We start from the raw sequence: 25,809 nt of genomic DNA on the forward strand, positions 1-25,809 counted from the left end.
CACAACTAGGTGGTAGGACCTTGTGCAAGGTCCGCCCGGATTGCTACCACCATCTTCCTCGCTAATCCTGCCGTGAAGCAGCAGTGCTTGCACTGTTGTGTTTCGGCGTGGTGAGTAAGACAGCCGGTGAAATTACTGGCACGTGAGGTATCCCATCATAGGCCTCTAGGTTGGCAACGCGTCTGCAATACCCCTGGCGTTGCAGATTTTTATGGGTGGTGTGATCTCTTACTCATTGATCGTTTGCCATCCAGTCGAATAAAAAAAAACCACATCCAAATTCGTTATGCTTATAAATGTGCACCTTATTGTCAGTGTTAGAGAGGCATGTAAAGATACACTTTTGGAAAGATGTTCGTCAACTAGAGGGTACTGCTACTTCCACATTCTCATGTTTAGCTCTATAGATCTCATATAGGACAGATTTAAGATCAGTATCGTCAGAAAGTTCTAGTAAAAATAAAAACTTCACTTTATTATATGACATGTATTTTTTTTTCATACATACGTTATCTAATGGGAATTTTTACCAGTTTGATTTAGGCTTTATAAAAATTTGCGTTACGTTTTATGGTAACGTCACGTATTTTTTTTATGTTATTTCTATGTTACATTGGTTAAAATTCGCGGCCTTACCCATAGGTAGGTATTTACCACATTTTACTACTTTCAAAAATTTTAAGTAAGATTCAGAATTTCTAAAGGCACATTAGAAGAATAATAATACTGTTTAGCTCTGTTGTAGTGATCAAATAGAATTCAAAACTTAGAAAATAAAAATCAGATTCATTGACATTATCAACAACTAACATAACCTACATTGTGACAATATTACCTGAGTATTGATCTAAGAGGAACGGCACGGTTGACACCGTTCTACTGTGTGACCCTCACCGAGGACTACCGAATCAGTCTCTGGTGGGGGACCTTCACTGTTGTCATGTTGCCTCTGAAAAAATAGACAGTAGTAACAAATATAAAATAACACAATATTTTAGACTATCGCAGTCATTATTAATTTTATGAATAAAATTCGAGCTTTAGAAAAATACGAAAAAAATAGAAAAAAATAAAATCAAGGTACGTGGAACAAAACATACACACATACACACACACGCACACACAAACATCACACCTGTATTCCCAAATGGGGTAGGCAGAGCACACAAAATGTTACTGCTTCGGAGCCACTTAGCAATTTTAGGTTTTAAGCACAAAACTGCAGAACAAAACCTGAATTTAATTCATAAAATATAAAATAATATACAGAAAATCAAAATATCAACTTTCATAGGGGCTAATCTCACAGGAAATTTTGGGTGGGAGGGACTGGCAATTTTGGAACGTCGCAGTGCAGAGTTTCTAGGTTGCTACACAAAAAGTGAAGGAAAACATCATGAGGAAACCTGCACAAACCTGCGAAGCAATTCAATGGTGTGTGAAGTTCCCAATCCGCACTGGGCCCGCGTGGGAACTACTGCCCAAGCCCTCTCATTCTGAGGGGAGGCCTGTGCCCTGCAGTGGGACGTATATAGGCTGGGATGATGATGACACAAAAAGTAAGAAAAATATATGATACTCTACACTGGTGCTTTTGCATTTTACTGTGGTCAAGCTATACAAGTAATTAAAAAAATACTTAACAATACTCAAACCATGCCTTGTAATTTAAGGGTACCTACTGGATGCATTATTAATTAAGTTGATACTCAAATAAAGCTAAACCATTTTCTGTCCCTGTACACTTAATTGAAATTTTAAGCAAATGCACTACCAGATAGTTGTCATCCATTGTGTATTTACAAGTCATGTTTAGAGGTATTGTCATGCTGCTGTGAAGGTCTGTCGCAATAGTTACAATGCCTTGTGGAATTTCAGTGTCACAATGTCATTGAAGTGTTAAAAGATTGCTTAATAAATGGATGGAACAGTTTGTTAGTGTGAGAAGCTATGATAGAAACTTACAATAAATATTTAATTGTATCTTTTAGGCACATAAGTATAAGTTCAGAATAAATAATAATAAGCAATACATTTAGGAGCTGTTTCACCATCCATTGATTAGCGTTAACCAACGGTAAGATGTAATGCCTTCTCCGTCTATTTGAACAAAACAAATAGAGACGGCATCACACCTAACCGCCAGTTAACACTAATCAATGGATGGTGAAACAGCCTCTAAATGTCTCATGTTTACTTGAATTTACACTCTCAAATTATACACATAAAATAACAACATAAATATCAATGATAACAGAAAGAGCTGTAGGTGCGAACATTTCACATGGGTCAAAGTTCTCTTGTAACTAAAGTGTTTGAATTCTAAAATAAAATTATTAAATTCAACCTTTAATTCAGTGGCCAACCCGCGGAATGTATCTTCAACATTGGTATTATCTTTAGCAGACGTCTCCAGTACAAACATGATTTCCGGAACATATCGGCAGAAAGACTTGGGCTCATCAGGCTCTACTTCTCTCTGGTCTGTCAAATCGCACTTGTTGCCGATCAACGACACTATGACATTTGATGAAGTATACCTTCTGACCTCTTCGATCCATTTTTGAAGAGACAAAAATGTAGAGCGTTTTGTTATGTCATAAACTGGAAAAAAAAAACTACAATTATAAAATACTTACTTATTATTACAATAATTATGATTATTGGAAGAAAAATACAGCAAACCATTAAGGTTTTTTTAACAACAAACTAAATAAAAAAACTTTTTACAATAAGAAATAAGCATGACTCATTTGAACATGCAATGGATACATGCTTATCAATATAATTACCAATAATAACGCCATTTGCCGAACGATAATAGCTCTGCGTAATTGTTCTGAACCGCTCCTGCCCAGCCGTATCCCATATTTGAAGCTAAAATCATATGATACGATAAAATACGTTCAAATCATTTTACGCATTTATTTTAAAATAGATCCACTAACCTTGACCTTCTTTCCGTCTACTATTAAGGTTTTCATAGAAAAGTCAACGCCTATCGTGTTCCCGTGCCTTTCAATAAAATTCCCAGATTTTAATCGCTGCACAATACATGTTTTTCCCGTGCCACAGTCCCCGATCAACACAATTTTGAATAAATAATCGAACTGTTCGTCCGAGACACTCATGAGGGTATTGGGATTACGGCTGCTCATGGTTAGCGGAGTTAATTAATTTAAATAAATTTAATTTTGTTGCGTCCTCTGTTTACTTCCTACTCCATTTTCAGTTTGATTGACGTTTGACTTGACAGACACACATACAGACGCTGACTGACAGTTCAGCAGGGCTACTAAAGAAATTTAAAAATCGAAGTTCGTGTCGTTCGATCCCTCTGACGCTTATACTATTTAATACGAGAGCGAAAGAGACGGTACGATACGAACTTCGATTTTTGAACTTCGGAGTAGGCCCTCAGTTCGTACGAGAAATGACAGGGCAAAAATAAAATTTGTGTATGAAAATAATTCTGCGTTTTTATTGTTATCTGGAACAAATAAAAGCTCTTTCAGTTTTAATTTTACCTTTGCACAAGGTTTTACCCGCGGCTTCGCTCAGTTAACCCATTAGATTTGACGGTCAAATTGAAATTCTTACATTTTACTAAATTGTTATGAGAACTGCGAATATTACATCAATCAGAGGAAACCTATAAAGGTGCGGACACATGTCATGCCAGCCGCTAGTCGCTAGTTTGCAGCGACAAATCTGGTCACGTAACCCTATTTTGAATTTCCCGCGACACAAAAAAGTAGCGTCAAGTAGCCGCGTCAACATGGCTGCTTGCAGGAAAGATTTTGGTATTGAAAGCTTTTTTCCTAACCACCTTTAGTGATACTCGTGGTAGTGGTACAAATAAAAGAAATCGTAGTCTGCAAACTAAAAAAACTGATTTTTTGGAAATTTACAAGATAACAACTTACAGGGTTAGATTCAGTATTTTGTATTGTTTTAAGGCAAATAAATGATTTTGGGTTTGAGTTTAACCAGATTTTTGCTGCAACCGAGGGACAAGCGGGTGCGGGTGCAAGCAAGAGGCCGCACTTTTTGTCACTTGACTTGACAGATGGATGACATGACATACTGACAGTGTCTGACAGTGACAGTGACAGCTGATAAATAAAATAAATCGTTCTCGCCGCACTGAATTCTAATAATTTTTTTCATTGATTTATTACTCGTAACTCATAATTATCGTCTACAAAATGGTTTTAACAAAAATACCATCTTTGCTTTTCTTAGCAATCACAACTACTTTGCCACAAATTTTCGCAGTAGAGGTAAAACATTTTTCTCGTCTAAAATTGTCAACTTCATAACCATAACATCTTTTTCATGTATGAAAATGTAATTTCAGATTCCGGCACAGTTTCAAAAGTCGAATCACACAAACAACTGGGCTGTGTTGGTGGACACGTCTCGATTCTGGTTTAATTACCGACATGTAGCCAACGTATTGTCTATTTACCGTAGTGTCAAACGCCTGGGTATACCGGACAGTCAGATCATTCTGATGATATCTGACGATATGGCGTGCAACCCGAGGAACCCGCGTCCTGCGACTATTTTTAACAATGCACATGAACAGATAAATGTGTATGGGGATGATGTTGAAGTGGATTATAGGGGTTATGAGGTAAGATTACTAGTTTAGAACAAGTAAGATTATGCCAAGAATCTATAATTGATATTAGCTCAGACAATTATATGAATGTTCCGCATGTAAGGAATAATAAACAGGAAACTGGCTTAAAATTAATTATAGAAAACCATTAAATCATGAATCATGATTCAAAATATCTTGAAAAACCTTTACACTTTTAATACCTTTTTTTTTTGGTATTACCGTTTTTCTAAATTTAACCTAGCCCAACCACTGGCTTGAATATTCTGTATTCATTATATGACAACTTGTACAGTCAAGTCCTTATACCTCTGAGCAAAAATTCAATCAAAAATATCTGACCATGCATCTACACCGTTAACAATAGTCATGTTCACATATTTTTGCTTAAAAATATAAGAACTCAACTGTATATCACCAATGCTACTGTTATGCCTATTTATGGTAATGACTATCATACTATACAATAAAAGTAGACGGTTTGCAAGTATATTAATTTAATCTATTGTTAAGGAGCTAACAACACTATTTGGTAATTAAATCTAAATTAAGTTTAAACTAAAGCTAATTAAATTAATGTTGAGCGCCAGGAGGGTTTAGCACGTAGACCTGGACCCCTGCCAATCCTTTAATTACAATGCCGATATGCCGCCGGCTAGCTTAAATACTACACTTGTCCTCAAGTTGCTACTGAATAATATCCGAAGGGCATTTCCATAGGCTAGAACAATGATAATAAATTAACTGTCTAATTTATCTACACTAATCTTAATCTACATTGAGCTTACATTTCTAAACTTACCCCTTCGCCGTAGTAATGGTTACACACACAAAATAGGAATTTATTAATTCCCTGTATCGGTGAATCTAATACTTTAACCAACAATTAACCATCATGATTATACTGCACAAGAATTTGTGGGTAAATGTTGCTTCTTAATTCTAACACGATTACACGAGACACAAGGTGTCTGCTTCGATAATTGCAGAGGAATGAATCTCAAGTAAATGACCTCACCCTCATCTACCAAACACCATTTTAATCACACAAATTAAAATACAAAAAGATGTTCCGGGTTACTGGATTCGAACTGGCGTCATCGAATTCCCAGCCCTATCATATACCGCTGATCCATCGCTAGACTAATAGATGCGGTGAAATTAGCAATCACTTGCGTACTGTGTTCTATTACGTCATACGCTTTTATTAATATTTACTATGACCATAACATACCTCCTCCCTCAAGAAAATAAATAAATTACATATTTATTTATTTTTTAACGTACTCTTTGAGATCTTTTATGTGCCACGTCCCGATCGCTTTGCCGTAAACATTATTTAACAGAAAAATGTTATTCGAAAGTTTGCCTACAATGATGGCTCTTTCGAATTTCGGTGCTAATTTCGCCATAAACTTTTTTCTAGCATTTGATAAGTATTTAGTTTTTTTCCAAACTGTATCACCTATCTGAAACGTACCTGGTCTTGTTCTAAGATTATAATGTTTACTACTATCGTAATGTGCCTTTATAATCCTTTCCTTTACATACTTGTAATTATGATCTCTTTCCTGCAGGCGTTGAATATAACTAGCCGTATTTAACTGAATGTTTATGTCCGAATCTACCTTATCATGAAGTTCCGCTTTGATAGGATTGGGGACCGAGGTTTCTCTGCCAAAAAACAGATATGATGGTGTAAAACCTGTAGCTTCATGTACTGCTGTCCTAATAGCATGTCCTATTTCATCCAGATGGATATCCCATTCATTGTGTTTCTTGGAATCAGTGTAAGTAGCAATCATGGTACCGATAACCCTATTTACGCGCTCCGTATTATTACTCTGTGGATGGTAGTGGGGGGTATAGCATATCGTGGAGTTATATTGGTTGGCTACTTCCTTAAATAAGTGTGATTGGAATTGTTTAGCATTATCACATATAATCAATTTGGGTGCTCCATACAATAGAATTTGCGCTCTTAGAATATTACAAATCTTGTCAGCTTTACCAGAACGAAGAGGGAACAACAATGAAAATTTGCTAAATAAACATGTTATGACTAGCAATACCGTATTGCATTTTTTGCTTTTCGGAAAGGGTCCCATCAAATCCATCGCCACAACTTGCCAAGGTTGAGATACTTCTCTATGTGGTCCCATTTGCCCTAAAGGTAATTTCTGTGATACTTTGTGACTAGCACAAGTGTCGCATTCTTTTACGTATTGCTTAACATCTCTTAGCATATTATGCCAGTAATATTTCTGCCTTATCTTAAAAAATGTCTTTCGAATACCTAAATGACCTGATGTAGGGTTATCATGGCATTCTTCGAAAACTTTGGCTCGCAGAGGTTCCGGTACAAATAATTTCCATAAATCATCGCTATTTGGAAACTGTTTCATCGGAACTCTCTTAAACAGCAATCCATTTTCTACTATCCAATCTCCATCTTGTTTATGTGTGCGAATGTCTGCTACTTTACGTTGATACCACCTGTCTTTATGCTGCTCCTGTATTTCAATAATATCCATCTCTATTGTGGTCCTTGATAAACCTCTAGACAATGCGTCCGGAACCACGTGGCATTTACCTGGTCTGTGAATTACATCAAAATCGAACTGTTGTAATTTCATAGCCCAACGTGCAAGTCTGCCATGAGGGTCTTTCATCTTATGGAGCCAAAGAAGTGCACTGTGATCAGTCACAACCGTAAAACGAGTTCCGTCAATATAAGGCCTAAATTTCTCTATTGCGTAGACGACACTTAGTAATTCCCTTTCCGAAGTGGAGTACTTTGCCTCTCGATTGTTTAGCTTACGACTTAAATACGCTATGGGCTGATCCGTACCATTGGACTTTTGACAAAGTACTGCCCCAATACCTATATTAGATGCGTCACACTGTATCAGAAAGGGTTTAGAGTAATCGGGGCAAGTTACTACAGGCGTAGTTGTAAGTAACGTTTTTAACTTCGAGAATGCCAATTCCGCTTCTATTGTCCATTTAAGCGTTTTGGGTTTCTTCCCTTTAGTTAAGTTATGTAACGGAGCTGCTACTATCGAAAAATCCTTGACAAATCTTCTATACCAACTTGCAAGACCAATGAAACGTTTTAACTCGGTGAAGGTTTTTGGACGGGGGAAATTAATGATGGCCTCTACCTTTTCTGGATCAGTTCTGAGACCGTCCTTATCTATTATATATCCTAGGTAACGTAGACTGGGCCTAGCAAATTGGCACTTGTCCACATTTATTGTTAAGTTGGCTGCCTTTAAGATATCTGTGACCTTTTTTAGTAGCCGCAAGTGCTCATCAAAGTCAGCTGAGCAAATGACAATATCGTCTAGATATGCCCACACTTTCTCTTCTTCAGAATGAAACAAAATGTCCATTAATCGCTGCTGAGTTTGCGATGCATTCACCAACCCAAATGGCATCACTCTAAATTGATATAGTCCCTTACCCGGAACCGCAAAAGCCGTCTTCTCTTTGCTGCTATCTTCCAGCTGTATTTGCCAAAAGGCTGACCTTAAGTCTATCGTGCTCAAAAATTTTGCATTGCGCAAATTATCAATGACATTCGTAACCCTAGGTAAAGGGTAGGTATCTCTTTTTGTAATTCGGTTCAGCTGTCTACTATCTAAACACAGTCGGTTAGCACCATTAGGTTTTTTTACTATCAGTACTGGTGAGCACCATGAGCTAAACGATGGTTCAATTACTCCTAATTTTATCATTTCATCAACTTCCTTTTCAATTTCCTTTTTAACAACAGGTGAGAAGTTATATTGCTTTTGGTGTATAGGTTTATTATGCGATGTGTCAATGTTATGCTTTAAAACACTAGTCTGACCCAATCCGACGCCTACTGATTGTTTCATGTTTTGAATTACCTCAGTCAGTGCCTGATGTTGTTCGATGTTGAGATTTTCCCTAGAGATGATGACTGGATCCTTAACATCGATTGCTTGTAACTGTGGCATGTTACATGTGACGTTAGTCTTAAAATGAAATTGTATACCGAATTTTTCAAAAAAATCTTTGCCAAATATTAACTGCTGTGTGAGATGAGGCATAATCATAGTCGGAAATACCTGGAACTGATCATCAACACGAATGGGCACATCAATAATTTCCGTAATATTGTGTGTAAACCCATCCGCAGTTGCAACCCCTACTGGTTGCATCTTGGTAGCCCTTAAGCCCAGTGTGAATAACCTATTTGCAAATTGTTGGTTCATAACCGTCCGATTTGCACCAGAGTCAAGTAACCCCTCAAATTGTGAGCCTAAAATGTCTACCCTTAAATAAGATCTATTATCACCCTGTTTCTTAATTAACAATGGGCATAGCTCGCTATCGCTATTGTTAAAAAATATCCTTACTATAGAAAGCCAATCCTGCCACTCTTTACTACTTTGACCTGGGGAGAGATCTAAGTGGCAGTGTTTAAATTTCTCCCCTGTGCGTTTCCCTTACACTCGCAGTCTTTCGTTGTAACGCCGAAACGTCCACATTTATAGCAGAAAAGACGCTGCTTTGGTATGCTACACTCCCTAAACAAATGACCACTTTCTCGGCAATTCCAACAACGCTTGCTACTCGCAGGACCAGACCTACCTTCCGCTACCTCAATGTCTTTTACCTCAAATATGGCTGTATCTTCAGATCTATACGCCAGGTCTGGTTCTAATACGTTTCGCATGGCCTTAGGTTGCTGAAAGTTATCGCAGTTGATTTTTGTTCGCTCTACTATTCTAAGTACATTAACTAGGTCAGGTATAGAACTAAACATGTCCCTGCATACAGCTCTCTGATAGTACGGTTGTAGGTTTTTTAACACAATTTGTACTTGTTCAACTTCAGGTATTTTAACTGGCAACCTTTTGAACATATTTTGCATTACGGCTATGAATATTAGTACCGACTCCTCACCACCTTGTGTCCTAGCTCTTATTTCACCCAAAAGTTCTTCCTGGTAAAATGGCATCTGAAAGGTACGTTTCATGAGTATGACTAACTCTTCCCAGCTATTAGCATATTCTTTATTAGCCCTATACCAAATTAGCGCGTCTCCTTCGAAAAAATCTATGGCATAGCGCCATAAGTCAATGTCTGTAGCGTTTCTGGCATCTTTGAGTTCTGAAACTCTTTCCAAAAATGCATTTACACTCATATTATTGCCCCCTGAAAATTTTAAGCCCCATTGATGTATAGGCACCAGCTTGCGTATAGGAAACTCTTCCTCTACCGTAGAATGTCTAAAAAAATTAGCTCTTCTACCTCTTTCATTATCCCACTGTCCTGTCACGAAACTAACATTCTTGTTATTGTCCCCCGTCTCCCGCTCGTTCGAGCCAGTATTTCCTGCCTGCCTGTCCCCCGTGCCTGTAGGCATACCTTCTTTGATTTGTAACTTTTCTATGATTTGTGCTCCTAAGTCCCCTAACGTCTCTTGTAAGACCTCTTTATCACCTGCTGTTAAAACATCATCCTCCACTAAATCATCTTGCCCTTCTAATTTTTGTAATAAAACCTGGCACTGTTGTTTCAGACCCTCCTTGCGAATACCGTTATCTTCGGTATCATGTTCTATTAGATTTAATCTATTTTGGACGTGATACAGCCTGGAAATCAACCGTTTAAATAAAGACCTATCCGGTTTACCTACAATTTCAGAAATGTAATTCGCAAGTGTACTAAGTTTCGCCGCACATACTTCCAATTCTAACTTAACACTTTGTGAACTGTAGTCAGGAGCTTTAACTTCTTTCAGAAAACCTCCGTCCTGTTCACTGAGAATAATTTCGCGCAATAATCTTCTCATAACGGGTGCAGTACTTTTAACTTTTATTCCGCGGGACACCAGTTCGTACTCCAGTTCATCCTTTAATAAATAGGTGGGATCCATTGTGATTTAGAAGAATTTTTACAGTAGAAATATGGTAACTTGCAATAAAATTAATGAATTCTGATGAATTATAATATGTGATATAAAAACGGATAGTTAAATTTTGAAATCTAAAATGTGGGTACACGTAAATTGACCTCCCGTAGTAAAATCAAGTACGTCTGTAACATCCATGTAACACCAAATTTAAGTATACACCAAATTCAATAACAAAACATATAACTAAAGACATAAAAGAAACAATCAAAAAACCTACTAACAATTCATATTTATAATAAAAGTAACAAAAAAATGAAAAACAAAACTAGTCAACCTCCTTAATTTAAATGTCCAAGCGTTATCTTTTACGTTGGGCGCTATTTGTTATGCCTATTTATGGTAATGACTATCATACTATACAATAAAAGTAGACGGTTTGCAAGTATATTAATTTAATCTATTGTTAAGGAGCTAACAACACTATTTGGTAATTAAATCTAAATTAAGTTTAAACTAAAGCTAATTAAATTAATGTTGAGCGCCAGGAGGGTTTAGCACGTAGACCTGGACCCCTGCCAATCCTTTAATTACAATGCCGATATGCCGCCGGCTAGCTTAAATACTACACTTGTCCTCAAGTTGCTACTGAATAATATCCGAAGGGCATTTCCATAGGCTAGAACAATGATAATAAATTAACTGTCTAATTTATCTACACTAATCTTAATCTAGATTGAGCTTCCATTTCTAAACTTACCCCTTCGCCGTAGTAATGGTTACACACACAAAATAGGAATTTATTAATTTCCTGTATCGGTGAATCTAATACTTTAACCAACAATTAACCATCATGATTATACTGCACAAGAATTTGTGGGTAAATGTTGCTTCTTAATTCTAACACGATTACACGAGACACAAGGTGTCTGCTTCGATAATTGCAGAGGAATGAATCTCAAGTAAATGACCTCACCCTCATCTACAAAACACCATTTTAATCACACAAATTAAAATACAAAAAGATGTTCCGGGTTACTGGATTCGAACTGGCGTCATCGAATTCCCAGCCCTATCATATACCGCTGATCCATCGCTAGACTAATAGATGCGGTGAAATTAGCAATCACTTGCGTACTGTGTTCTATTACGTCATACGCTTTTATTAATATTTACTATAACCATAACACTACTTCAGGTGTCAGTAGAGAACTTTGTCCGCCTCCTCACGGGCCGTCTACCTCCTGACACTCCTCGTTCCAAGAGGCTGCTCACTGATGCAGGCAGCAACATCCTGATTTACCTGACTGGTCATGGTGGAGATGGCTTCCTCAAATTCCAAGACTCCGAAGAAGTCACCAGCCAGGAGCTAGCCGATGCACTTGAACAGATGTGGCAGAAAAAGAGGTGAATTTTTTTTTCAATAAATCTTGTTGAGTTTGCGAGAACTTGCATATTTGGTGTTATCTTTTGTTGGTTTTTTTTTTTTCATTGGAAAATGATTTTATTCAAAACATTTATTTTTTAAAACCTGTAAATTCATATTTGAGTCATACATCAGAAAAGTGTTTTTTTCTTTTTTAGGTACAATGAGATATTTTTCATCATAGATACGTGCCAAGCTTCGTCTATGTACGAAAAGTTCTATTCTCCCAACATTCTAGCAACTGCAAGTAGTTTAGTTGGAGAAGATTCATTATCTGTAAGTATTATCTAAATGCTGTAAATATTAAAAAATATTTTAATGACATCATTTACACTTGTGAAACCTTTTAACTTTAAATGGCATGCTGATTAATGACATGCATTACAAGATGAACAAAATAAAAAAAGTAAATGTAAAATGCGGTCACAGCGGAAGACCAGCGTTGGCCTACATGGCCAACACTATGCTGAGCTGGGACCGTTTGGCGATTTCGCATATTGTTTTTTTTATGTATTTTTATTCTATGTTTTATATACTTAACGTGCGAAGAGCGAATAAAATATTTCTATTTCTATTAAATATTTTTCAGCATCATGTGGACTCAGCGATTGGTGTATACATCATAGACAGATACACATACTATGTTCTGGAATTCCTGGAGAATGTCCATCCTAATACTAAAAGGACTATGTCCGAATTTGTAAGTATAATTTATTTTTTAGCTGTGTACTTATTTGTTTTTTTTTAGTTTTCTAATGTTTTATGTGAGCAAAGCCGCGGTTGTTATGCTAGTTTGATATAGGTGTTATTCTGTTGAATTTCAGCTAGCAGTGTGCCCCAAAAGCGCCTGTCTGTCGACCGTGGGCGTTCGCCGCGACCTGTTCAAGCGGGACCCCGCCCGGGTGCCCATTACGGACTTCTTCGGGTCCGTGCGGCGCGTCATCGTCACCAAAGATGCTATCGATGTAATCGACGTTCCCAAGCGAAAGAAGAAGAACGAGGAGTAAGTCGGATGATATCATGAACTTTTTAAACCATTACCCTGCTATAACGACATATTATCATACTACTTGACGAAAAAGTAGTCCAACACCACGATGAATGATTTTCCTCCACTGTGAGGTTTAGCGTCTTCACTGCTAGGACCATCCAGTCGTGACAGCCAATGGAATGCCTCACAAGCCATGGTCATCTATACATGACCAACATTCAACTCGAAATTAATCCTTCTGCAATGGAATTAAAAATCAAGTTGATTTGTCGCAATTTTTTCTGTGGCGTACAGAGCACATCACTTCGTTTGTTTTGTGGCAGTGAAGAGGTTAAGGGCGGTTTCAGACTAACGTTTTTTTCTGCGCGTATACGCTCGTTCTTGGCAAATGCGCTTACACGCGCAACATTAAATCGAACACGCGTGTCAACGCTCGAAGAAAACAAAACCGTACCTGTGCGCGCGTACACGCGCAAGTATAGAAGTAGATGAAATTCTACTTGCGTTGCGAGATTAGAAGACAACTTATAATACCTAATTAACTTCCAAACCTATGAAAACATTCCATCCTACTAATATTATAAATGTGAAGTTTCGGAGTAATCCTTCACGCTAAAACGGATGGACTGATTTGGATTGACTTGTGTATACAAGGTGGGCCCTGTATCACGAACAAAAAAAAAACCACAGCTTCCACTATTCATCTTGAACTAATCCAGTTCTATACTCGTAACTTTTGAAAATAACTTGTATTATGATTTTTATTATAGTTTAAAGTTTAATTGGACAAGCAATGTATTGCGAAATCCGTCATTTTGTAACATGACAGGCGATGTGAAAATACCATTTAATTTGTTAGGAATAAACGTAATGATAAAGTAACTTAATTTTTGAAAGTTGCAGAACTAAAGTAGGTCCATATGAGTAGCAGAACCTGTTTTAATTTTTTGCTCATGTTACAGGGCCCACCCGGTATAGTTAGGTTGACGTCTGGAATAACACATATGCTACTCTACTTTTTATCTCGATACTTGCTTTTGCCCGCGGCTTCGCCCGCGTGTAATTCGGTTATCGCGCGCTGTTCCCTCGGGAACTGTGCCTTTTCCGGGATAGTATATATAACTCTCTGGCCCATAATCGATCTCTATGCCAAAAAATCACGTCAATCCATCGCGCCGTTTCGATGTGAAAGACGGACAAACATACAAACACACTTTCACATTTATAATATTAGTATCCACGGGATCGGGATAAAACCCTGAAATTACAACCGCTATGTTAAGGGAAATGTGGCGAGGGTGTTTTTTTGCAACGGTAATGAAGACAATGTAATTTTTAGGAATTTCCACGGTTTTTTAAAACCCCGGAATTTAAATTTAACTGCTAGATTTAACCTTTTCGACGCCAACGACTCATATATACGCACCGCAGGTTCCACGCCAACGACATATATATACGTCCATTACTTCAATGCAAAAGCAACCTTTGTTCAGTTGTGTTAAGGTTCAATTTTAGGCATTGCAATATAGAAGCCTGGCGTATGGGTGATGTCTTTTATATTTGACGTGGCGGCGAAAAGGTTAAAGGTGTTAAATAAAAGCTTGTAAACATGCCTATTAACTTGTTTCAGACATAAACCAAAAGTGCCAGAGAAACGCAGCTACCTACCACAGTTCCCCGTGCATTTACTGCAATCAGACTAACTGGCTGCATACAAAACTAGCCCAAAGAGTGTGTTAAGAACAAAGGTATTAATAAATTTGCATTTAAATTTTTAATCTGTCGTTTTCATTTGACTCAATTGTTTCTCTATTGTAGCTCAGTGTTTATCTTTTAGGAACTTGGGATATAGAAGTAATATACTCATGAAATATTAAATAATTTAATTCTCTATAAGTACTAAGAATAATTATTTTCTGTAACATTACGTAACACAACCGATTCAGTTACTGCTGGAATCTAATACAAGCAACACACTGCATCCACATCTCAATCTGATATGAGATCATAATCTAAACGACTATAGCACCATTTCAGTTACGATCATAGGCCATGTCTTTTTGGTCTAATTTACCTACATATTCTTTCCATATTTACTATACATGCAGAGTTTTCTATTAAAGAAATAAGAAATTGTAAAAGACCAGAGTTATTAACGCCATGAGCAATTCTTTCACGGGCAACATTTACACTTGATACCATTATAATGATTACTTAAGATAGCAACGCCGCAAAGTATTATTTATTAAAATAAATAAAATTCTGTTTTGTACGAATAATTTTACACTATTTTGGTTTATTCCATTATTATTATTCCCCTTAATGTGTCGGCCATAAGTCTGGGGCCATCAAGTACCCGGTTATTTTGTCATCGCCTTGTCATGGTCATGTCATGGTAGTCGTTGCCATACAAATCGCAAAAATATTGCCCGAATCGCAAGGTTTTTAAAACTCTGATGTGAAATTTGTAAAAAGATATCAATATGTCTTTTTGGCCTTCCATATTTAGTACATAGGCATCAAACATCGTTTACTAATAGTTCTAAAACATTAATTATGGCTTCAACTGTGTACGGGGCCGTTATTTTTTGTATGGACTGTGATCGAAAGAGGGTTTTCAATAAATAATCGCTAGATGGCGTTTGCTCGTGATTGGTTAAATAAATAGCTAAATGAAGTCAAACGGACCTCACGATACTAACGCCATCTAGCGGTATTTCGCCTCAGTGAAAACCCTCAATATAGCATTTTTTAATGTCTGCGCGTAATATAGCGTTCTGAAACCGTAACGCGTCCTGGCGCTACGAAGTGTAAAAAATTGGAAAGATTGACACCAAGGCTAGGTACAAGTACCTAAATAAAAAGTTTTTTTTATTATCTTCAGACACAGGCTCATCATCTCTCTTACGAATAAATTATTGGGGCTTGCGCTTTGTGTAATCTATGTATGTATCTTAAAATGAATTATTTTTAGGGTTTACTTGGCTGGCTTGAGAGTTTTAAAATCACCTCTCCTTCTTATTTAAAGGGAGATGATAACATAATTATGGCTCTTACTGTAGTATCTACGAGTAGACTTTCAACCAACATCTTGGTCATTAACACTTATCTATCATAGACTATTTAGAACTTTAAAATTAACGAAGTTTGAGTTCAATCTGTTTCAAACATCCAAGTTTTTATGTAATTCATATTACTTAGTAAGTACATCAGTATTTGGAACTATTCATGTGATAAGGAAATAGATATATGTAGTATGTAAAATGCTGACTGCATATTAGGTATAGGTAGTGCCACGAGAGTTGAAGTGAATGACACACACAGATACAACAAGCAAGCAACAAGCAACAGCAACAACAAGCAACAGTGCAGTGCTTGCACTGTTGTGTTTCGGCGTGGAGAGCAAGACAGCCGGTGAAATTACTGACACATGAGGTATCCCATCTTAGGCCTCTAGGTTGGCAACGCATCTGCAATACCCCTGGTGTTGCAGATGTTTATGGGCGGTGGTGATCTCTTACCATCAGGAGGCCCACTTGCTCGTTTGCCATCCAGTCGAATATAAAAAAACATGTGTAATAATTATTTTTGTAGCTGTGTGTGTAATCATTCATTTCAACTCTCGTGGCACTATCTATACTAGGAATAGATAACTGGTCTGGAGACTTTACTAAGTTTTAGCACTATTTAGCTTAAAATCATTATTTAGCCGTATGACTAGGCAGACTTAGGTATTTACAAAATATGATGCTTTAATAATTAAATACTTAATAACAATTTGTTCCTTTTTTGGAAACAACTTAGTTAAATATAACGTTACAAATTGTACAGGCATTCCCACAAAAATACTTATAAATAATTGTAAATATGAAACCGTGTATGTACTTATTTCATCTATAAATAATAATAAAAAACATCTTAAATAACTTTAGCAGTTGTAAAACATCACATTAATAATCCAAAAAAACCATTAGTTTCGTTCAAAACTTGTATTTTACATGACACCGACTTAGGTTGATTTTTTCAAGTAGGGTTGATTGGAAAAATAATGTTTGATGTAGGTACCAGTACGACTTGAAACAGTTGTATTATTTTATTTTCGTACGTAATTAAATAATTTTTAATAGGTATATCCATTTCTTATGAATTCTCTTCTTTGTCCAATGTTTAAAAATGGCGCCAAGTCGTATTAGCACATAGTTGAAATTATATCACAAAATTATCTTTAAATAACTAAAAATAGGACTTGGGGTAACTAAGATATTTGGTTCAAAACGCTCCTTAGCCGTAGGTAGATTGTGCTTGTGAATTATGTACTTATTATCTTATGGACTAATACATAAACAAGCCCGTTAATAATTTGAATCATTTACCGATTTCAATGAGGAACATAATACCACAGTGCAAATGACGGTTGAGTTCAAAAACTTGGACCATGTACACCGCTAGTTAGTTAGGTGTCCAACTTTTTGAAATCTATCCTGACACCCTGGTCACGTTATCAAATTTCACTTTGATTGACTGTCAATAATTTACCATATTGTGTTTATCAGAAAGTAGGTACTGTAGGAATGTAGGTACTTTTTTAAATTGAATTAAAATAGGTACTGTTTATCTGTTTAGATTTGCTAACTTTGATTATCCTCGCATATATAACTAGGTATTGTATTTCATTATCATTACAAATTACTTCTTAATTATTGGACAAATTCTATATACTTAAATATAAGTAATTTACAAAAGTGCGACCAAGGGCGTAGGGTTCGGATTCAAGCATTTACAAAAAAATATCCTTAACATGACTATGTAACAATTCAAAATACCTAGTAGGATACAAAATATTTACAAATCGATAAAAATCTTTGACAAAATTACTGAATAGTAAAATACTAGATAACCTATCAATGTTTCTACGGTAGCTAGATTCAATCTTAGGAGATAAAGTTTGTACCTATTCGCTTACTTTTGTGTACCAAATTTTAGGAAATTGTCTTTTGTTTATCACTAAAACATGTATTTTGCAAAAAATGGCGTTCTTTGCGAATAAACAAGCGTACCTAACCTATTTTAACAATTTCTAGTCATAAGGCTATTTTATCCACTCAACTGTTCCAATTTATAAAGATGATATCTTTTGTCTGACACCCTTCATTCGATGCCACAGTCACCCAGCGCTAAATTGAAAATATTGATGTGTCATTGGTACAAGATCCATCCACGCTTTTGACAGAAAACGTAACGGTACCGCTGCTTACTAAAGTGAAATATAATTTTCATTATAAGGTACACCGTCGAATTTATTTCCATAAAAGTTTATCTTATGGAAGCACTAAGAATTTTGTATTCTGCTGTACAAAACTAAAAACAATTTACACAGCTACTCATACCAGCTAAACTCGCTATCTCTACGTAACTACCAGTTCAACAATTCATTAAAATTCTTATTATTCAACTCATTATAAATTATAACAATGTTATTAAATTTTACCGAACAACTGGTTCGAGATAAGAGTAGCCTGGCCAATGGTCATGCAGCTTAATTGGTCAGTATCCTTTGAACGCTTATAGAATTCCCAACATTGCTAATCGTGCACGTTCAAAGATGCTTAAAGGGTTAGAGTCTATAGAAACCGTACAAAAGCGCGTTGTTGTCCCTTATATGGCTACTAAAGCCGCGTCCAGGCTAAACTGATAACGGGCCTTCTACGTGCAAACAATCCCTTAATATTATCGAGGTACTAATAATGGTGCTCTTGTTCCGACCAGTGCTAACAGCAAACAAACAATATCAAAGACCCGTTTCGCGTCCATTAAAAGATATTAGATCCTGCAAATATTAGCCGACCAATTAGCTGTTTGCGCAAAAAATGTGACCAGTACGTGCTATAGGTACCGTATAATACCTATCGTAAGCTTCGGTCTACAGTCAGGTGTCTTAACGTGCAATATATTTATTGCAGCAATATTATAGGTAAAAATTGTATTGGTATGAGACTAGGTTTACTTTGACTGTATTTAAGTGTTATGAATTGAAATTATACAATTTAAATTGAAAAAGAATGTGATTAGGCCAGTTAGCACATTCCCCTAACGAACTGTAGACCAACAAATTGACAAATACTGCGATCGAACGGACCGCTTTTATTGGAAACAATCAGTCTTCCCTATTGGTGCGTTCCACCAACGATGCTCACCGTTATGCTAATGTGCGCATTATGTAAAATGATGAAGCCAAATTATATAATTATGCTCATCCGTGACTCGCCTCGTCCTCTTGCACGATTTCGTAATAACTCTCTATTGTGTAGTTGAAGAGTTGGAAGTCGTACCTGGAATAAAAAGTGTATTTAGCAATCAATTGAATTGGACGCCTAGTTTACACCTGCGAGAAAAATCGTGCAAGTACCTAATATTATATTGCTACGCTCGATTAGGTACCACTGCCTCTCATAACCTTTACGACCCCGCAACGTAATACAACTTGTACCATTTTTCTTGAAGGTGGGTAATCGGTTTTAAGGTCAATTCCTGTGCAGTGCATCGTGTGCATTTCCTCCCAGAATCGACGTCGCCAATTTTCGCCTCTAATTAATGCGCAACAAACAAATAACGAAGTGGCGTTCGTTAAAGGGAATCTTGTTAAAGCCTGGAAAAAAATATAAAATCTAATTCGCTAGTTTTCTACGGGTAGGTAAGTATTAAAATTGCACACTAACAATTCAGGTCATGAAAGGTAAAAGCATGTTAAGTACCTACTAAGCGCTAAACGTTGCAATTTTCCATTTTCTTTCACATGCAACATATCGTGCCTGCATGTCACTAAAGCACCGTCTGGCATCCACACTGCAGGGGGGCTACTCCGAAATTCGAAAATCGAAGTTCGTATCGTGCCGTCCCTCTCACTCTCGTATTAAATATTATTAGCGTCAGCGGGACGGCAAGATACGAAGTTCGAATTTTTCCCTGTGTAGTGTTGTGTAGGGCCAAGTAGAGACGCAGCAATAAAGCGAACGTCGAACTTTTAATAGTACCAATCAACCCTTAAATACATACTGATATTTTTAACGATAAAGAATCATTGCCGATACGATATAATTCCATAGGGAAACAAAATGCCGATTTCTTACTATAATATTATTTACTACAAATGTCAAAGTAACTCCGTCTATCTGTCTGTCTGTTACGTCGTTACGCTTAAACTACTGAACTTCACAAAGTACCTACTTAACGCCTGAATCAAACATAGAAAACTCGGACTCGTACTTAGCCGGTCCCTTTTAGGGTTCCGTACCCGAAGGGTGACAGACGGGACCCTATTAATGTCGCTACACTGTCCGTTTGTCTCTTTGCGTGCCTTTCTGTCCGTCATCCCTGTATTTTTATTTTTATTATTTTCTCTTTAATTGTATAATATAGTTTTTAAGTATTTTATTTGTAATTATATTATTATGAAAAAATGACTTTCTGCCAAGTTTCTTGCGGCGCATTCTTCTTGGCAATGATGGTCTTTCCGAAAGCGCTGGTAGTTTAAAAAATGACGTGTAAAAGTGCCCATTGCGGCCTATTTACTGAATAAATCATTTGAAGTTTTGATTTTTTTTTGTCACAGGCCCGTATCTCAAGAACATTACTAGACAGATAAAATTTAAACATGATGTTTATTTCTACAACAACCAATAATAGTAATGAAATTAAATTAGGGGGTTCCTGTAAGTATACCTAACTAATATAAATTGTACCTACTTACCTACGTCGCCAACGTTTTTAATTTTTAATAGGTACCCATAAGTACAGTCGAGTTCATAAACTTCTGGGCAAAAATGTGATCAAAAATATCTCAACACGCTTCTACGCCGTTAACAATAGCGTGTTTACATATTTTTGATTAAATTTTTCGTCAGAAATTTAAGAACTCGGCTGTAGTACGGGTCGATTCACAAGAGCTGGCACGAGTGGATTGAACGAAAGTAATGTAACGCGTCTGAAATACCCCTGGTGTTGCAGATATTTATGGGCGGTGGTGATCTCTTACCATCAGGAGACCCACTTGCTCGTTTGCCATCCAGTCGAATAAAAAAAAAATGTCACTTAGACATTTTTGTAGGAATATGACAGATACATGACATTTTAACATTTGTGTAAAGTGTATTCAAATAGGAAACACACAGTTACTCTAATTCTCTCATTCAATCCAATCGCACCGGCTCTTGTGAACCGACCTGTACCTAGTAGGTATAATAATTGTAGTCAGTATAAGTTAAAATGTAGTTCATATGAGTAGCTAGGTAAATTAGAACGATAAGCCATAATTATCGCCATGGCGAATGAGGGCATAACTATTATTATCATGTTACGTTTACACAAGCACCGTTATTTAATTTTTCGCATAACTATGTAAGCAAATTGCGGTAGGTACAGTCAGCAGCAGAAGCAGATGAGCAGTTGTGGTGCTCAAAATGGTCTAAACTCTAAACACGCTTATTACCTTGGCAGTAGAGTCGTGCGTCATTTTGGGCAATCGCTCATCCACTTCTGCTGCTGAATGTACTCTAGTTCTTTGACCTATGGCCTCTTATGCTAAGTGTAGTGTGTAGTTTTTTTAGTTAGAGCCCGAACTCGCATCTTCGTGTATGTATCTTTCATTTACCTGCGAAGATAACCTAACCAACTCAGAAAATAAAGAAAAATCCTGACATTGTGATTTCAAAGTTCATTTCAAGGTTTTCATCAACCATAGCTGAGAGGCACCGCAAAAAACTCGTTTTCACCTAATAAAACCGCATTGAAACAATTCCATCCGTTTGAGAGCTACAATGCCGCAGACAGACAGACAGACAGGCGTCAAACTAGACCGTTCTTTTTTTTTGTCGGGGGTTAAAATCAATCGTGTGTTTATTTCCGATTCACACTGGGTTCACGTGAACAGGAACTAACACCCATAGCCTTTTATTCTGAGATGGTTTTAATGATTAAGCGAAAATTTTCCAAGCAATCCACTTCATCCGATACATCCCTTGTTCTCTTTTGTGCTTAAAATTTGATACTTAATATGCCTGTGATTTTAAGAGAAAATAAAGCTTGCCATCATACGAGTTCGTTTCCCCAATTATAAAGGCGTGTTAAAAACTCCCTAAGCTCCCTTTTCAATTAATTAAAAGCTTACCTACTGTTGGTTTAATTATGCATGACTCGTGTTCAATTCACCTTGTTAGTGGCTCAAAACTAAACAGTAAACGTTATCAAAAAATATGTAGATTCAACAAAATTTCTGGATGGTACTTTTGGGTATAAAACTTTCTCTAAAATATCATATCCCATTTTATTTAATTTTTCGTTTGGCAAAAAATCATTACTCGAACAACATATACTCAGCGGCAAAAAATCTGGCCCTCAAATGTATGCAGAAATAGGTAATACGGTATTTGACTATTTTGTATATGTTTTATGAATTAAAACTACGCAATGCCTGTTATCGAATAGAGAAACAATTATTAAGCTAATTTACAAATAACAAAGTTATAAAGGTTTGAAATTCAAGATTAGACAGAGAAAGACATACTGGCATGTGACGTCACACGCCAGTAGTGCCATACTTGCCGCATAGAGAAAAGCGTTTGAGAAAGAGACAGGTATATAGATAGATTTTTCAAAAGATCACTATAAATACAATTTTCAACCGATTTAAGTTTTCACTTCGCTAAACACTGTCTGTACACCTATATTTTCATAATAATATTAAGACATGGCAAATTCAGGAGTTGTCAAATACCGTATTTTGTATGTAGAGTGGGCCAAATTTTGTGCCGCTGAGTATTATACCGCAAATGCTACAGTAATGTAAGCATAATTTTTTTGGCAAATTATTGTGAAATTATACTTGGTCAAATTTCATTTTGTCATGTATAATGTATAACTAAGCTGGTCAATGTGTAATTTTATGCTTATAGAAACGAACCTTGCATTTAAAACCCCATGGTCAGAGCCACCCAGTATATGGAAGGACATTCCATGATCAGATTGGGGAAGTCCTAAAGAAAGTTCAGGCCAAGTGTTACTCAAAAGCGGCGAGCATTACTGGCACTTGAGGTATCCCATCTTAGGCCTCTAGGTTGGTAACGCATCTGCAATACCCCTGGTGCTGCAGATGTTTAAGGGTGGTGGTGATCTCTTACCATCAGGAGACCCACTTGCTCGTTTTCCATCCAGTCGAATAAAAAAAAACTATGAAAATAAATAAAATGAGTATTGGTGAAACGACGTAGTTACTATATATGGCAGGTGGAAACAAATAGGTAGTTTCTGCCTACCCCTTTGTTGGGGAAACAGGCGTGATTGTAATGTATGTATGTGTGTTACTTCTGCGGCTATTGTACATCCCCTGCCCATAATTATCAATGGTCGAGCTCCCATCATAAAAACAAATGAAAAACGCTGCGAATAATCCATCATGCAGCTATTCCGCGGATATCGCCAATAAATTGGTTTCGCTGAACTAATCCAGGCCATAACCCAATTACTATAGGCATGGCACGGAATAAATGGGGTAACGGAGCGCTGCGGTCGAGCCGTTGACGTTATGTCCGACCACAGAAACGGTTGAATGGACATACCGACGATTGATTTTTAAGGTGAAGTGTGAATAAACTAAACCAAGTACTTTACATAAGTGACCAGTATCTGCCCGTGACTTCATGTTACATTGATAACGCTTAATATTATTTTAGGTAGGGAACGAATATACAATTATCTAAGTCTAGGATTAGGTTACTATTGAAGGATAGTATTGAATAGGACGACCTTAAAAAAAAACAATTTCCTACCTAATCTATTTTTGTACCTACGAACGTGATGAACTTCAGACTAATAGGTACATGGTTTAAGGTGATTTTCCACTGCCGAGGCGAGACGAGAATTGAAATTTTTATGGTGGCGCCCGCGGCGGCCCGCGGCAGCTCGCGGCGAGCGCGAGAATTCATACAAATTTTAATTCTCGTCTCACCTCGTCTCGTCTCGCCTGGTCGCTGGAAAATCACCTTTACCTTCTAAGATTGCCAACCGAGCTCCTAACAACGTAGTACCTACAATGAGCGGCAAAAAATCTGGCCCTCAAATGTATGCAGAAATAGGTAATTTTGTATGTAGAGTGGGCCAAATGTGCCGCTGAGTTATATATTTTGATTTAACATTTGGTATAGCATTTCCACAATACTCACTTATACAGGTTATACAGCCCCTGAAGCTGCGAGCGCTTGAGTCTCGAGTAAAGATGGTTGATGTTGTGCAGGGTGGCGCCTTTCCCGCTGTTACGCCACTCCGGCTTAACCACGTCTTGTAGTCGCGCCAGTTGAATCAAGTACCTTTGGTCCTCCTGTATACAAATACAACGAAAAAGAAAAAGTTACATGTATAATGTGCTACTAAACAACCAAAGTCTTAGCAAAAACTAAATCAATTAATAAAAAGCCGAAAAACTGTAGCTGTTCTTATTATGCCTTGTTCAGTGTTTGTAATTGTATCGTACCTAAATACGTATGTAGGAGCATTGTGTATAGTTCAAATATCAAGTAAAATCAGTGTCTGATCTTCAAACAAAGCGTCGAATTTGTTTATACGTCCGTTTACAATTATCTACTTCATAAATTCTCGCCCATTATCACCTGTGAAAACGGACGAGAGTAGTGAAGTCTTTAGATTCCCTAAGGAGTTATTCTACTATCGTCTGAGGGAAATAGGATCGGAGGACAAGTGCCCAAATAAATGCTAAGAACACTTGGGGCTCTATGTCTATTTTTATAACCCCGTTCATTAAAATGAGGCATGCGTTTAATCAATAGGGGTCGATCAAGCTACGATATTTGGCCTAGGTACAGTCAAGGGCAAAGATATCGACACGGCCAAAGTTGCAAAAATATGTATACACGGCCTTAATGTCAAGTGCATAAAGTCGTGTAGGTATACATATTTTTGTAACATTGGCCGTGTCGATATCTTTGCCCTTGACTGTATTGTAAACTTTGTAAACGTGTAAACGAATTTTTGGAGCAATATTTCTAAACGAAAATTAGCCGAAAAATAGGGCGGCAAAATAATTAATTAAGTAGTTATTTTGAATGATAAGCAAACGATTCACCTACCTACATTGTATCTTTTACATAGTCAATATTATGCTTCTTGACAAAATTGTGAGAGTACTTAAACACTTTGATGCGATTCCAAGATTTATTTAGGAACACATTATGATCAATAAAGTATCGCTCGATTACAGTTTCCTGTTTTGAATGAGTTTTGGATGCACAAGATCAAAATTGTTCCTTGACATGGGCCAAAGTTCTTACTCTTACGCCCAAGTTTTACCCAATGCGTAGAAAATCAGATAAATACCTAAGTACCTAAACTACTTACATCCGAGAGATATATAAGGTAAGTGTGAATGAAAATTTTGGTAGTGGGAGATCAAAAAGGACATTCCATAATCAGATTGGGGGATGTCCTAAAGAAAGGTCAGCCAGCACTCAGCAGGGCTACTACGGAATTCGAAAATCGAAGTTCGTATCGTATCGTCCCTCTCACTCTCGTATTAAATAATATAAGTGTCGGCGGTCAAGAGTATAACCCGAAACCTGCGAGCATGTAATCTAAAGATTAATGGGTTTTGAGGAAGCGAAATATGTCAGGTCAGGATCGTAGCAAGTGGAAATAAATAGTTTCTGCCTACAATACAATACAATGACTCTTTATTAAACACCAACAAATAGTAAGCAGTACAGAAAACACAGGTAGGTACAGAGATTTTCCAAGGTAAGCAAAACCCCTTCGTTAGGAAAGAGCCGTGATTGCATAATGTATGTACTTATATATTATAATAATATGTACTT

The 25,809-nt window shown here is 36.9% G+C and overlaps 4 protein-coding genes across 7 annotated transcripts in view; 2 read left to right on the top strand and 2 right to left on the bottom strand.

Moving 5' to 3' along the window:
* LOC141435103 (ADAMTS-like protein 4) overlaps positions 1 to 25,809 on the top strand; it is a 441,311-nt gene that overhangs the window by 398,496 nt on the left and 17,006 nt on the right. The window lies entirely within an intron of this gene.
* Positions 244 to 3,252, bottom strand: Rab19 (RAS oncogene family member Rab19). The gene is made up of 4 exons (XM_074097063.1): positions 2,949 to 3,252; positions 2,793 to 2,877; positions 2,348 to 2,604; positions 244 to 949 (listed from the first exon to the last, which is right to left on the bottom strand). The coding sequence occupies exons 1-4, from the start codon at positions 3,156 to 3,158 to the stop codon at positions 848 to 850; spliced, it is 654 nt and encodes a 217-aa protein (XP_073953164.1). The 5' UTR covers positions 3,159 to 3,252; the 3' UTR covers positions 244 to 847.
* On the top strand, positions 4,090 to 14,712 carry PIG-K (Phosphatidylinositol glycan anchor biosynthesis class K). Its single transcript, XM_074097675.1, has 7 exons — positions 4,090 to 4,283; positions 4,361 to 4,639; positions 11,716 to 11,924; positions 12,102 to 12,219; positions 12,533 to 12,643; positions 12,768 to 12,946; positions 14,565 to 14,712. Exons 1-7 carry the CDS (start codon positions 4,209 to 4,211, stop codon positions 14,635 to 14,637), a joined length of 1,044 nt encoding a protein of 347 aa, XP_073953776.1. The 5' UTR covers positions 4,090 to 4,208; the 3' UTR covers positions 14,638 to 14,712.
* Positions 14,803 to 25,809, bottom strand: part of LOC141435107 (carbohydrate sulfotransferase 11) — a 113,042-nt gene continuing 102,035 nt past the window's right edge. For all 4 annotated transcript variants that reach the window (XM_074097671.1, XM_074097674.1, XM_074097673.1 and 1 more), the window contains 2 exons: positions 24,148 to 24,302; positions 14,803 to 19,263 (listed from right to left, as the gene is read on the bottom strand). In XM_074097671.1, the coding sequence (XP_073953772.1) occupies positions 19,185 to 19,263; positions 24,148 to 24,302 (234 nt within the window). In that variant the 3' untranslated portion in view covers positions 14,803 to 19,184. The remainder of the gene's footprint in view (positions 19,264 to 24,147; positions 24,303 to 25,809) is intronic.

This window comes from Choristoneura fumiferana, chromosome 14 (assembly GCF_025370935.1).
Source record: "Choristoneura fumiferana chromosome 14, NRCan_CFum_1, whole genome shotgun sequence".
In the NCBI taxonomy this organism is placed as follows: Eukaryota; Metazoa; Arthropoda; class Insecta; order Lepidoptera; family Tortricidae; genus Choristoneura; species Choristoneura fumiferana.

Bases quoted from the DNA above. Each gene is read 5' to 3' on its own strand.
- PIG-K (XM_074097675.1), top strand. From the start codon at position 4,209: ATGGTTTTAACAAAAATACCATCTTTGCTTTTCTTAGCAATCACAACT. The intron at 4,640-11,715 runs GTAAGATTACTA...ACACTACTTCAG, and splicing joins TGGATTATAGGGGTTATGAG to GTGTCAGTAGAGAACTTTGT. The intron at 11,925-12,101 runs GTGAATTTTTTT...TTTCTTTTTTAG, and splicing joins CAGATGTGGCAGAAAAAGAG to GTACAATGAGATATTTTTCA.
- Rab19 (XM_074097063.1), bottom strand. From the start codon at position 3,158: ATGAGCAGCCGTAATCCCAATACCCTCATGAGTGTCTCGGACGAACAG. The intron at 2,605-2,792 runs GTAATTATATTG...TTTTTTTTCCAG, and splicing joins GGCAAATGGCGTTATTATTG to TTTATGACATAACAAAACGC. The intron at 950-2,347 runs GTTGAATTTAAT...CTATTTTTTCAG, and splicing joins GGTTGGCCACTGAATTAAAG to AGGCAACATGACAACAGTGA.